This window comes from Cucurbita pepo, chromosome 8 (genome assembly GCF_057944985.1).
Source record: "Cucurbita pepo subsp. pepo isolate OVF chromosome 8, ASM5794498v1, whole genome shotgun sequence".
NCBI classification, from domain to species: Eukaryota; Viridiplantae; Streptophyta; class Magnoliopsida; order Cucurbitales; family Cucurbitaceae; genus Cucurbita; species Cucurbita pepo.
In genome coordinates this window covers 1,102,327-1,116,520 of record NC_141805.1, presented here as the reverse complement: position 1 = coordinate 1,116,520, position 14,194 = coordinate 1,102,327, and the positions used below count along the sequence as shown (strand labels likewise).

The window sequence follows — 14,194 nt, the reverse complement described above, 5'->3', positions numbered from 1 at the left end:
TTTCTCGACAATGAAGTAAGACGAGCTTATTTCCCTCAACCGCATGCCACATGGATAGTTCAATGTAGGATATTGTCAATTTAGGAAAATTCATTTCAACCCTGTGTTGAAGAAACTACGACTCTCCACAATGGTATGATATTGACTGCCTTCGATCATTCCCTAATTATCTTAGCCGATGTGGGACTTCCATCATCCAACACCTCTCCTCAACAAAGTACGCCTTCCATCATCCTTAGTCTTAGTCATTTTTGACTGCCTTCGAGGCTCCTTTGCTTTTGAAGTCCTTTGTTCGACATTTTAGACATTTGTTCGACAAAATATATTAACTCTAAACATGTAGAGTAAAATAATCTTTTTATTCAAAATCTCAAAATCGAGAGTAACCTATTTAAAAAAAAATGTCGAAAGGCTTCAACTCATGATCTCTAGGAGCTCAAATCTCTTGGTTTTAGATTGTCATCATGCCACCAGTGTACGGTATTCCGGTGCTCTTGATCCAAGAATTACCATGAATAAACAACGAAGGGGTGTACATGATGGCATGTTTTGATGTGATTTGTTTAATTCCCTTCCACTTAACTCTATTTTCTTTTGTTGCACCAGGTTCTCTGATTCCATGGAAGCCAACCTTCAGGCTGGATCAAGTCGTCGATTTGGCATTGCATGACGATGGTTCTTGAATATTGCTTCCATGGTCGACCAAGGTAGGACTGGCTGGTATCGCGAATAGGGTAGTAGTCAGGGTCGGAAGAGATGGTGCAATTTTGGAGGACGATACCAGTGGGCTCTTTCCTCTGGGTTCGACCTTGAGCAGTGATAGGGCATGATTGATTCGGCTTTGGCTTCCTCACTAAGATCAAACAGTTCTGTAACACAACAGCAGCATTGCCAAAGATGAAATCAACAGTACCAAAGATTGTGCAATCTTGGTAGAATTGACGATGAGCATGGGGGTAGAGAGTATCTTGATAGCCGTCCATTCTACAATTGTAGAAGATTGACATGTCGGATTGAACTCAGAGTGCCACGGCCTGGCCTTTGTAAAGCCCAGCTGAGTTCTCGAACCACAAGTCTTTTCCGATGAAGTTGGATCCCACCGCCGCTATTAAGAATATGAAATCATGTTAAATTCACTTATTGAATTCGTATGAATATGATTATAAACTAAATGGTAACTTACCAAAGGTAGCACTTTTGAATGTGAGTGTTCCATCAACGACATTCTTGCTAGCTGTGATCTTGGTCTTAGTCGGGCCGTCTCCAATCATCATGACATAGGTCATTGTTTTGTCCACCATTACTTGCTCTTCATTTATTTATTTGAAAAACATTCTATTACTTCTTTGTTTTTTTTCTTTTTGATCTGCTTCTTCACAATAGAAAGAACAATGCCACTATTTCATGAGTACGCCACTATTTCCGGTAAAGACCCTAGCATGAGTACGTAAATTGTCCCAAACATGGCAATATTAGCACTGATGGTACGTAAATTAACTCGTTGTTCAAACAACTATTCAGAGTTCCTAGAGCTCTTTATATAACTTTTCTTTACCACTAACTTTTGAATTTAAAACCTACTAAAATTAACTAAAAATAACATTTAATGTTTATTCATCAAAATTCCTCAACTTAAATTCTCTTACCATCTGTCATGCCAATTATCTTCTTGTATTGGTCGAAAAGTACTTTCACGGTTTTGTAAACATATCCGCAACTTGATCCTGACTTGCCACATGTAGCAATTCCACACTTCTTTCCTTCACATGATCTCGGATAAAGTGAAAATGAACGTCAATGTGTTTGCTTCTTTCATGGTTCACTATGCCAACTCAATTGCTGATTTGTTGTAACTTGAATCATGGTTGCACCTAGTTGCTTTAGTTCCATCTTGCTCAACTAATTTCTAAGCCATATCGCGTGACACACACACCAAGATGCTGTCACATATTCAGCTTCACACGTCGAGAGTGTCACGATCAATTGTTTCTTTGAAAGCCAAGTAAATGTTGTGTTGCCCATAAAGAATACATAACCCGATGTACTTTTTCGATCGTCTATGTCTCCGCACCAATCACTGTTAGAGTAACTAACCAACTTGTAATCTTTTGTTTTCAAGTAGAATAACCCAAGTGACACCGTTCCTTAGATGTACCGTAGGACTCACTTCACTGCTCCTCCATGAACCGACTTATAATGCCGACACTTAATGAAAGATCTAGCCTTGTGCATGTAAGATAGCGAAGGCTTCCTACCAAACTCCAGTACCTATTTGCATCTACTCGTTCTCCTTGGGGTAATGCACCAGGTTCCGTAGCTAACTGAGTAGCTCTAAAAGCATGTGTACAAGCTCGTAATGAGTGACGTGAGTTAACAAATTTCATTAATTTTCAAAACTTACCTAAGTTAGCAACAAAAACATCAATATTTCTAAACAAAAAATAGAAAATACAGACAATCCGTTTGCATAACACAAAATTTTAGGTTGTTCTCCATTTTGGCCGGTTACATATCTCGTGATTTTAAAACATGAACTAGTGGATATTGTCCATTACGTATCTCATGATTTTAAAATGTGAACCAAATGTCTCTACTAGTGGATATTGTCCATTTTGACCCTTGACCCGTTACTTATCGTTGACAGTCTCACAGTTTTAAAACGGCTTATAAGAAATGATTCATTCTTCTCTCTAACGATATAAGATCTCGAAACTAGGATGAAAAGTTGATAGAAACTTATTTTCTTGTGTACAACATTTTAAAACGGCTTATAAAAAATGATTCATTCTCTTCTCTAACCGATGTAAGATCTCGCGAATAGAAACTAGGATGAAAAGTTGATAGAAACTTATTTACTTGTGTTGATAGAAACTTCTTTACTTGTGTACAACATTAAACTTATTTACATATGTTTGATGGTTGTGTATTTAGCTAAAGATGAGTACTCAAATTAAATTATATCAAATGAATGTAAACAATTAAATAAATTTATACATCGAAAAAAGTTATTATGATAATTATGTCCTGACACAAGGCTAGAATTGACAAGGTTAGAATTCTAACTCTTCCAAGGTGGTATCTCACGGATGGCTCGGGCCTCTTGGAAGGGGGCCTTCTTCACCCTCCACCTAAGCTGCCAGGAAAGGCCCAAAGCCAATTCGAGGGAACAGTGAAGCTTCATAGGGTCCCTCTGTCCAGGTTCAGATCCCTTCTACTTTTACACTCGAGGGTCAAAAGCTTCATAGGGTCCCTCTGTCCAGGTTCAGATCCCTTCTACTTTTACACTCGAGGGTCAATCTCCGTCTGGCCCGAGGAAACTTTTGCACACCTCCATTACCTTTTGAGAGGCTTACGCCCCTTAACTTTGTTATAGTATAAGATTAAAGCTATAAATACTATATTATAAGTGAAAAATAACACATTATTTTATACACTTATTTTTCTAAAATCTAAATATCATCATTCTTTTTGGTTCATTAGTCTTAATGTTGAGAGTTGATAAGTTATTAATTTAGCTATAGTTTAAGTTAGGTCGGTAATATGCAAATCATTTCTTAAAATTACTTTTCAAAATATGCACAAAAAAAAAAAAAAAAACATAAAAATTATTTATTATTAAACTCTCGACTTTAATCGTTTGAAATCATCACGATGGTATGAAAATCATTTTTATTACAAGTTTTAGTTTTGTAATATTTCAATCTAATTTCTTAAACATTTATGACAATATAGTTTTTAAATTTTAATATACACCACTTACAAGTCGACTATGATATACACCACTTACAAGTCGGGGACTATGAGAATCCGCTTCCTAAATTATTATAAACCAACTAGTCGGATTCACATTTTACCCAATCTTCACTGTCTAGCCCGAAGCCTACATAATACTATATACAAGATTATTATAAACCAACTAGTCGGATTCACATTTTACCCAATCTTCACTGTCTAGCCCGAAGCCTACATAATACTATATACAAGAAGAGGATTAAAGCAACATACAAGAAGAGGATTAAAGCAACAACCGGAGTGGGAGAGTCAGAGTCGAAAAGAGGATTCCTCACTTCTTTCTCTCATTCAAAACCGTGCACGAGACTTTTATCTCGTACGGAGTCAGAGTCGAAAAGAGGATTCCGACTTTCATCCCACACGACTCCTAAGCTAAGTGATAAAAGAAAGAAGAACTCATCTTCTTTCCTTTTTTTATTACCTTCCTCAACATGATTCTACGTCAAGCACCAAGAAAAATACTTCATCTCGATGATTGTGTAATTACAACGTCAGAAGAAGGATAGCTATATATTTTTTCAAATATAAACAAAGTCAACCTATAAAAGTATGAAATTTTGGAGGGTTATGAGATATATATGTATGTCAAACAAACAAACAAAAAAAAAAAAAAAAAAAAAAAAACTGAACAATGACTCGGGTTACCCAACTTATTTTCTTTATTCAACTTCAAACGTTGTGTGTCTTTTTCATATGTTCATGAATAACTCAAGAACAAAATGAATTAATAATAAAGATACATTTTCTTCATGTGTTCATGAATAACTCAAGAACAAAATGAATTAATAATAAAGATACATTTTCTTCATGTGTTCATGAATAACTCAAGAACAAAATGAATTAATAATAAAGGTTCGGTTCTTTATCTCGTAGTGATCCAAGTATGAACCAATTCTTCAGTATTAGCTGCATTGTTTCTCAAGTAAATTCCATCATCTTTAGCCTTCCAGATACAAGTTCCTACATCTCCATCTCTGCATCTATCACGAAGCCATGTGCTCTTCTTCTCAGTCCAAAAGCATTCGAAAGAGATATATTTATTCGGCCTTTCCACTTTGCACCAAAACATAGTTGTTTTCCAGAAATTAACCTTAAAGTTAAATTGGTAATCCTCTCCCTTCTGTAAATGATGGATTCCTAAATCATCATCGGCCGACTTGCAGTGCACCGTCATATCGGGAATGCTTAGATCGTTAATCAAATGAATGTAATACTTGGAAATTGCCGGTTGTATATTGATCTTCTCAGACTCAACCTTAGGCTGAGCCCCGACCAAACCCATCGTCAGGAGCAACAATGCAGCCACATTCCTTATCATTTTGTGATCTAAATTTTTGTTGGGTGTATCTATTAATGTTGGAGGTGAGGTAAATATATAGAAAAAAAAAATTAAAGAAATAAGCTTAAGGAAATAAATTATCTAACTAATTTGGCGGTATGCAAGATAATTTCAAGGTAATACTCCATTAATTACGTGCCTAAGATGGAAAAAGATAGTTATTTCGGAGATTAAAAATAGGTTATCTAAAAACAATTAATATCTTCCTAATTTTGTGCTAGATAGTTTATTAACTTTTCAATATCAATATTTTAAAATAAAAAATAGAAAATATAGAATCGTGTATCTAATACAAGCTTCTTGAAAGATGATTTTACTTTGTCAGGTAATTTTTCTATTTTGGCTCGGCTAACCTATCTAGTGGAGCCATTCCTTTTTATGATACTGAGCCGGGCAAAACCAATAAACCAAACCCTCGATAGTTCTTTGTTTCGAACTATACAGGTTTTCAAGATCGGAGCTATCAACCACTCGACCATCTCTCTGGAAGATAATTTCTATTTGATTTATATTACATCCCATCGAATAGAACATTAACATATAAGTTGATACCATTATAGTCTATACTATAGAAAAATATGATTCGTGAATCTATAAGTCTATTTATATGTATCTAGATATATATGATCCAATATTCCTTTTTGTGAATTAAAAAAAGACTACCCTGATCTCATACATGCCCAATAAAATGTCGAATAAAATGTCCAATTTATTGCTAGTTGAATTAGTCAATATATTTTAATATTGGGAGAATATAATATATGTTAATATTTTTCTAGATTAGTAGTATATTTTCAAGATTGAGTTAGTTTATATTTTTAAATCCCAATTCTATTTCTCATTCTTAGCTATATACTATTCACACTTTTGTGTTTCTTGAGTAACAGAGCTTTCGATAAGATACCAAAGTAACAGAGCTATATACTAATCCCAATTCTATTTTTCATTCTTAAGAACCTATTTAAGATCCCAATTCTATTTCTCATTTTTAAGAATATACTATTCACACTTTTGTTTTTCTTGAGTAATAGAGCGAGAGCATGGGTACACTTTAGAGCCCGTGCATGGGTATAGCTTTAATTATCTGGAGTCAAAAGATAGTTATGGTAACAGATCATTGGCACGTCTTTCTTCTTGACAAATTCCCAAAAATCGAAATTCTTGATCAATGGAGGAACAATATCACCTTTTTTGTTCAATAAGATACCAAAGTGGATGATTGACTCATTCCATACGAGAAATAATTGCAGGAAATCCTTTGATAACACGGATTCCTATTTCTCAATGATATCCCACGATCAAGATTCTCTTTCATAGAAGTTCATTGATATCTTCTTTTTAAAATGATATGGACAACTGCCATTATAAGGTAGCAGTGGACTTGAACGGTAAGAAAATGATAAAGGAAACAACCATAAGCGCATGTGAGACTTCATCAACGCTTGTTGTAAGGCGTAGGCAATCATTCACCATTCTAGTATCACGATACTAAAGAAAAAAAATGTGGTTCTAGTTTTAACTCGGTTAATGAACTTGTCAACGAATTGGAAGTTTATACAATCATTTTTTCGGAGAAGTTCATTCAAATTCAGACATAATTTTATTGAAAGCTAATCATTCCATAATTAAATTGATTTGATCTTAATTGATAAAATTATTTTGAGAAATAACTATTTTACTGAGGCAATCGTATTTACTTCGGTAGATACGCTATTCAAGCACTTGAACCCACTTGGATCACATCTAGATAAATCGAAGCATACGCTATTCAAGCACTTAAAGCGAGACAAAGAGCAATGACAAGAAATGCACGACGCGACGGAAGGGTAAGACCCACAGAAACACGTATGGGTTCAGGGAAAGGATCCCTGAATATTGGGTAACAATTTAATCTCGATAATGATTTATTCTCTCCAATAAAAAACTTTATTAAAAAAAAATTTAAATTATAACATATTTTAAACTAGAATGTGATATCTACTATGTCAAATCAAGAAGGGAAAGAATTGTTTTATTCAAAATCTCAAAATGACCATTGTCATTCTCGAAAAGTACGAAAAAAAAAAACAGTCAAAAAGCTTCAACTCATGAATTCTAGGAGCTCTATACTCTTGGTTTTAGATTTTCATCATGCCACCAGTGTACGGTATTCCACTATTCTTGATCCAATCATCACCCTGAATAAACAAGGAAGGGGTGAAATTGATGGCCTGTTTTTCTGTGATTTGTTTAATTCCTGTCCACTTAACTCTATTTTCTTTTGCCGCACCAGGTCCTCTATTATCGAACTCTGTGTAATACAAAGTCTTGAGAGTAGAATCATCACTCCATCGCATCCAACCATCAGGATGGATCAAGTCATCGATTTGGCATTGCATGATTACAGTTCTTGAATACTTCTTCCATGGGCGACCAAGGTAGGACTTACTGGTATGGCGAATGGGGTAGAACTCAGGGTCGGAAGAGATAGCGCAATTTTGGAGGACGATACCAGTGGGCTCATCACTCTCCATTCGACCTTGGGCAGTGACAAAGCATGCTTGATTCGGCTTTGGCTTCCTCACTAAGATCTTACAGTTCTGTAACACGGCAGCAGCATTGCCAAAGATGAAATCAACGGTACCGGTGATTGTGCAATCTCGGTAGAATTGACGTTTGGCATGGGGGTAGAGAGTATCTTGATAGCCGTCCATTCTACAATTGTAGAAGATTGACATGTCGGATTGAACTCGGAGTGCCACGGCCTGGCCTTTGTGAAGTCCAGCTGAGTTATCGAACCACAAGTCCTTTCCGATGAAGTTGGATCCGATCGCCGCTGTTAAGAATATGCAATCATGTTAAATTCACATATTGAATTCGTACGAATATGATTATAAATTAGATGGCAACTTACCAAAGGTAGCACTTTTGAATGTGGGTGTTCCATCAACGACATTCTTGCTAGCTGTGATCTTGGTCTTAGTCGGGCCGTCTCCAATCATCATGACATAGGTCATTTTTTTGTCCACCATCACTTGCTCTTTATAAACTCCTTCCTTCACATAAATCACAAAGGTTGTATTGCTCTTCAATGGTACCTCTTTAAGGGCTTCAGTTATTGTCTTATACTTTCCACTTCCGTCTTTAGCCACCACCACATTTGCCTTGATGTTAGCTCCAGTGGCCTCGAGTAGCCCTCGCCTGTCGCTGACCCAAGATGGCTCTTCCTCTTGGAATTCTTCATTGGATTCCTCTGTTCGAAGTTGACGCCCTGTTTGTGGGGGCAGTCCCAACTTCTCCCACAAAGTGCTCACAAGGGATGTAACCTCACCCACCATCACAAGCCCATTGGCGGTCATTTCTTTTGACGTCTTCAACAAATTCTTCATCTTTTCACCAGTATCGCCAGGAACATTCTCGAAACCATCCAAACAAGTTTCTTGATATGTCAATGCAGCGCTCAACCAAATTCTAAGATTCTCAAGATAATCATTCATTTTGTGTAAACTAAAACTATCGGTGATTTTATCAAACGAAGTTAAAAGATCATCAATTGCATAATCTATGAGCTCATCGCAAGCATCAATTGCTTTTTGCGCCATGGGGTCGGTGGCAGCTTTTTTCAAAGTGGGGGAACTTGCAATGGCCGCTTTGAGTTGCTCAATAGCAAAATGGAACCCTGCCTTGACCAACTCACGTGGATCTTTTGAGTCAACATTAGACTTCACCAGGGCTTCTTCGCAAGTTTCACGGTAAGTGGTGGGCTCACATAGAGTCTTAATGGCAGCATTAGAGGAGCCATGGTCCTCTCTTGCTCCACTTACACCATTAACCAAGGCAACCAAAAACAGAGACAACAACCCAACCAGGGCAGCCTTATTGTTCTTGCATCCACCGCCTGCACCGCCGTCATAGGCCATGTTTCTTCGCTACAAATCTCAAGCTATTTTTTGTTTTTTTTGTTTTGTTTTCTTGGGTAATAGAAGATGGAAAGTTGTTGCCTTGATTTCTTTCCGTTCAACAAATGACCTGTTTTTATATTAGAAAATTTTAACAGAATTTCTAAATTGAAGTAAATATGGTTAGAGTTCGGAGCATTCTGGACCAATTATTTTTACTTTTTTTTCTTAAATAAAATTTCCGTATCTAAATTTAGCTGATTTTTTTTTTTTGCTAAACTTAGGATTAATTTAGTTAATTTTGCTAATTTTTGTGTTCAAAATCTTCGTTGATTATGCTAAACATATAAATTAAGTTATTAAGTTTTTTTTTTCTTATTATGAGTAATTATTTGTTATTGAGTAGAAGTTTCGACAAGATTAATATAAAAATTTGTGATGCATAAAAATACAACTTATTATTAAATAAATCTAAAGGTTTTGAAGCATAAATAAATTTTAATAAACATCCAACAAAAATGAACATTAATCTTTACTTATTTAGGATTGATAATGGACCTTTTAACTTTTACTGAAAAAAAAAAACACTAACTTTTTTAATTATCCCATAAACTACTGAAAGATCGTGTGATTTGTGAACTATTTTGTTTAGTTAAAAAGTCGTTAATAATATAAAACTAAGTTGAGCTTAACCAGTTTAGATATATATAATTTCCATCATGTGGTCAAGAGATTCAAAACCCTACATCGAATTAAAAAAAATTGATGCCTTTGCTTCTGAAAAATAAAAGTTAACTTTAATATTTGATATAACAAAAATAACAATAAGTTTTCGAGTAAGGTTTTGATTGTCGATAGAAATGTTAAGACATCAATTTCTTTAGAAACATTGAGACGATAATCGATTTTATCGGTTCCTAATATCCCATTTGGTTCGTGAGATTTTTCCTTTCAATTTTCAAAGCTTAGCTCTCGGAAGCTCCAGCTTGGCGATGGTTCCTAAATGAACTTCATCAGGGCCATCTGGTATTCTCAAGGTTCTTGCGGCAGCCCAGAGATGAGATGAGCAAGAACAGTGTCAGAAGATAAGCCAGCTGCACCATCAACTTGCATTGCCATGTCCAGAATCTGCAATGCCATATTGGTTGCTGCAACCTGTGCTATGTTTCACCGAGATATTAATGGAGACGTGGGCAAAAAAAGAAAAAAACGAGAAATGAAGATGCGCTGGTAACTGAGATGTTTGTAAGTCCGAAAGAACGACAATTAGATAGGTTAATTTTTCGTTCAATATTCTAATGATTCTTCTACTCTAAAGATAGGTTTAAAACATGATGAAAGGTCATGAACTTAAATAACTTCGATTAGATGTAAGAAAATTTACCTTGGCCATTGCAATCGTCCCACGTGCTTTCTTGCTTGTTTCCTAGCCGATCTAACTGATCAGCTGCTTCCAAGACTAGCAATCTCGTTCTCTCAAGTTCCACGCGACACTGACACAAACATAGTCATTCTCTCCATCATTGTTATAGATTTTGGAGGACAATCACGTGGCTACTATATCCAAATACTGGCATTGTTTGAAAGTTAGGAACCCTGCTCAGCAATCAACTTTCCAAACACTCTTCTACTAAGAGCCTCTGAACTGCCATCCGCATACCTCGTTCTGCAGCTCCTACCTGGTGTAGCCTCCCTGGGCCAAGCCTACCCTGGAATGAAATACAGAACCAGAGGAAAGCAACTCAACTGAGTTGCTGTAGGCAGGACACTTGTGTTAATAGTGAAAATATAGGTGTAACGGCCCAAACCCACTGCTAGCAATATTGTCCTTTTTGGACTTTCCCTTTTAGGCTTCCCCTCGTTTTATTCTCCTCTCCAACTGATGTGGGATCTCACGAGGAGGTTGAGCCCCGAATGGAGGGTGGATTGGGGGTCCCACATCGATTGGAGAAGGGAACAAGTGTCAGCGAGGACGCTGGTCCCCAAAGGGGGTGGATTGTGAGATCCCACATCGGTTGGGGAGGAGAATGAAACATTTTTCATTTCATTCTTTACCAGGGTATGAAAATTTCTTCCTAGCATACGCATTTTCATTCTTTACAAAGGTGTGAAAACAATGATCGCATATACGATCAAATGAGAGAAGCCAAAATACAAACAGGTATCCACAAGTTCCACGAGCCTTCTTTCTTAGCCATCTCCTTCAGTTGCTCTTCCTCTGGGTGAATGGAACAACGTTTGGAAGATTGAGCAAGTTTGTAAAATTAATTTTCCATAGGGTATATATGATCTTCCATGAACTTAATCAACTTGTTTCTCAACTCCATGACCTTATTTTTTTACTGGGGACAAACTTTCCTTCATTCTCCTTCCTAGTATCTTGTGAATCAACTTGTACAATCGAGTCTGAAGCTGTTGAAATGGAAAAGCACTTTATGAAATAGCCTTGGTTATGTTCTACTAGAAGCCAAAAGCTTTCTTAAGCCATAGAATTAATACTTTTATAAATTAATTTATTTAGAAATTTAGTGGACTGATTTAAAAAATTGAAGATTAAAAAAATTTATACCTTTTAACGATTATTAAATTGATTTGATCTTAATTCTCGAGTTAAATTATAACATATATTAAACTACAAATATTAAATCATTGTAATCTCAACTCACTCAAATCAAGAGAGAAAAAGAATTTATTTATTCAAAATCTTAAAATGAATGATAAATTAATGTTCAAAATCTTAAAATGAATGATAATGTTTTTAAACAAAACTGTCCCTATCCCTTGGTTTTAGACCATTGTCATGACCGAAAACGATTACTAGGAATACATTCGAAAAGCTTCAACTCATGAATCCTAGGAGCTCTATTCTCTTGGTTTTAGATTTTCATCAGGGCACTAGTGTACGGTATTCCGGTCTTCTTGATCCAATCATCACCCTGAATAAACAACGAAGGGGTGAAATTGATGGCCTGTTTTGCTGTGATCTGTTTAACTCCCTTCCACTTAACTCTATTTTCTTTTGCTGCACCAGGTCCTCTATTCTCAAACTCTGTGTAATACAAAGTATTGAGAGCAAAATCACCATTCCATGGAAGCCAACCTTCAGGCTGGATCAAGTCGTCGATTTGGCATTGCATGATGACGGTTCTTGAATACTGCTTCCATGGACGACCAAGGTAGGACTTACTGGTATGGCGAACGGGGTAGTAGTCAGGGTCGGAAGAGATGATGCAATTTTGGAGGACGATACCAGTGGGCTCATCACTCTCCATTCGACCTTGGGCAGTGATAGGGCATGGTTGTTTCGGCTTTGGCTTCCTCACTAAGATCTTACAGTTCTGTAACACGACAGCAGCATTGCCAAAGATGAAATCAACGGTACCGGAGATTGTGCAATCTCGGTAGAATTGACGTTTGGTTTGGGGGTAGAAAGTATCTTGATAGCCGTCCATTCTACAATTGTAGAAGATTGACATGTCGGATTGAACTCGGAGTGCCACGGCCTGGCCTTTGTAAATTCCAGCTGAGTTATCGAACCACAAGTCTTTTCCGATGAAGTTGGATCCGATCGCCGCTGTTAAGAATATGAAATCATGTTAAATTCAGTTATTGAATTCGTATGAATACGATTATAAACTAGATGGTAACTTACCAAAGGTAGCACTTTTGAATGTGGGTGTTCCATCAGCGACATTCTTGCTAGCTGTGATCTTGGTCTTAGTCGGGCCGTCTCCAATCATCATGACATAGGTCATTTTTTTGTCCACCATCACTTGCTCTTCATAAACTCCTTCCTTCACATGAATCACAAAGGTTGTATTGCTCTTCAATGGTACCTCTTTAAGGGCTTCAGTTATTGTCTTATACTTTCCACTTCCGTCTTTAGCCACCACCACATTCGCCTTGATGTTAGCTCCAGTGGCCTCGAGTAGCCCTCGCCTGTCGCTCACCCAAGATGGCTCTTCCTCTTGGAATTCTTCATTGGATTCCTCTGTTCGAAGTTGTCGCCCCGTTTGTGGCGGCAGTCCCAACTTCTCCCACAAAGTGCTCACAAGGGATGTAACCTCACCCACCATCACAAGCCCATTGGCGGTCATTTCTTTTGACGTCTTCAACAAATTCTTCATCTTTTCACCAGTATCGCCAGGAACATTCTCGAAACCATCCAAACAAGTTTCTTGATATGTCAATGCAGCGCTCAACCAAATCCTAAGGTTCTCAAGATAATCATTCATTTTGTGTACATCAAAACTATCGGTGATTTTATCAAACGAAGTTAAAAGATCATCAATTGCATAATCCATGAGCTCGTCGCAAGCATCAACTGCTTTTTGCGCCATGGGGTCAGTGGCTGCTTGTTTCAAAGTGGGGGAATTTGCAATGGCTGCTTTGAGCTGTTCAATAGCAAAATGGAACCCTGCCTTGACCAACTCACGTGGGTCTTTTGAGTCAACATTGGACTTCACCAGGACTTCTTCGCAAGTTTCACGGTAAGTAGTGGGCTCACATAGAGTCTTAATGGCAGCATTAGAGGAGCCATGGTCCTCTCCTGCGCCACTTACACCATTAACCAAGGCAACCAAAAACAGAGACAACAACCCAACCAGGGCAGCCTTATTGTTCTTGCATCCACCGCCGTCATACGCCATGTTTCTTCGCTACAAATCTCAAGCTATATTTCTTTTTTTTTTTCTTTTTTTTTTTTTGTTTTGTTTTGTTGGGTAATAGAAGATGGGAAGTTGCTGCCTTGATTTCTTTCCGTTCAACAAATGACCTGTTTTTATATGAGAAAATTTTAACAGAATTTCTAAATTGAAGTAAGTATGGTTAGAGTTAGGAGCATTCTGGACCAATCATTTTTATTTTATTTTATTTTTTTCTTAAATAAAATTTTCGTATCTAAATTTAGCTAATTTTTATTATAAACTTAGGATTAATTTAGTTAATTTTTGCTAATTTTGTATTCAAAATCATAGTTGATTATGCTAAACATTTAAATTAAGTTTTTTTTTCCTTTTTATGAGTAATTATTTGTTATTGAGGGGAAGTTCATTAGCTCAAATTAGATTAATATAAAAATTTGTGATCAGTAAAAAATACAACTCATAAATCTGAAAGTGTTGTAGCGATAAATAAATTTTAATAAAGATGCAACAAAAATGAACATTAACCTTTACTTGTTTAG

At 36.6% G+C, this 14,194-nt stretch overlaps 3 protein-coding genes and 1 pseudogene across 3 annotated transcripts; all 4 read right to left on the bottom strand.

Moving 5' to 3' along the window:
• Positions 1-584: 584 nt before the first annotated feature.
• Positions 585-1,301, bottom strand: LOC111800036 (pectinesterase pseudogene; annotated as a pseudogene).
• Positions 1,302-4,654: 3,353 nt separating this feature from the next.
• LOC111800035 (S-protein homolog 1-like) lies at positions 4,655-5,074 on the bottom strand. Its single transcript, XM_023683610.1, has one exon. The coding sequence runs from the start codon at positions 5,072-5,074 to the stop codon at positions 4,655-4,657; it is 420 nt and encodes a 139-aa protein (XP_023539378.1).
• A 2,042-nt stretch (positions 5,075-7,116) lies between these two features.
• Positions 7,117-9,112, bottom strand: LOC111799869 (pectinesterase-like). Its single transcript, XM_087126043.1, has 2 exons — positions 8,025-9,112; positions 7,117-7,946 (listed from the first exon to the last, which is right to left on the bottom strand). Exons 1-2 carry the CDS (start codon positions 9,028-9,030, stop codon positions 7,249-7,251), a joined length of 1,704 nt encoding a protein of 567 aa, XP_086982169.1. The 5' UTR covers positions 9,031-9,112; the 3' UTR covers positions 7,117-7,248.
• Positions 9,113-11,683: 2,571 nt separating this feature from the next.
• Positions 11,684-13,740, bottom strand: LOC111800031 (putative pectinesterase/pectinesterase inhibitor 21). The gene is made up of 2 exons (XM_023683605.2): positions 12,662-13,740; positions 11,684-12,583 (listed from the first exon to the last, which is right to left on the bottom strand). The coding sequence occupies exons 1-2, from the start codon at positions 13,656-13,658 to the stop codon at positions 11,886-11,888; spliced, it is 1,695 nt and encodes a 564-aa protein (XP_023539373.1). The 5' UTR covers positions 13,659-13,740; the 3' UTR covers positions 11,684-11,885.
• Between the last annotated feature and the right edge of the window lie 454 nt (positions 13,741-14,194).

Excerpts from the sequence above, each read along its gene's own strand:
- LOC111799869 (XM_087126043.1), bottom strand. The coding sequence starts at position 9,030 with ATGGCCTATGACGGCGGTGCAGGCGGTGGATGCAAGAACAATAAGGCT. Across the intron at positions 7,947-8,024 it reads ATTCAAAAGTGCTACCTTTG|CGGCGATCGGATCCAACTTC; the intron begins GTAAGTTGCCAT and ends TATTCTTAACAG.
- LOC111800031 (XM_023683605.2), bottom strand. The coding sequence starts at position 13,658 with ATGGCGTATGACGGCGGTGGATGCAAGAACAATAAGGCTGCCCTGGTT. Across the intron at positions 12,584-12,661 it reads ATTCAAAAGTGCTACCTTTG|CGGCGATCGGATCCAACTTC; the intron begins GTAAGTTACCAT and ends TATTCTTAACAG.
- LOC111800035 (XM_023683610.1), bottom strand. The coding sequence starts at position 5,074 with ATGGGTTTGGTCGGGGCTCAGCCTAAGGTTGAGTCTGAGAAGATCAAT.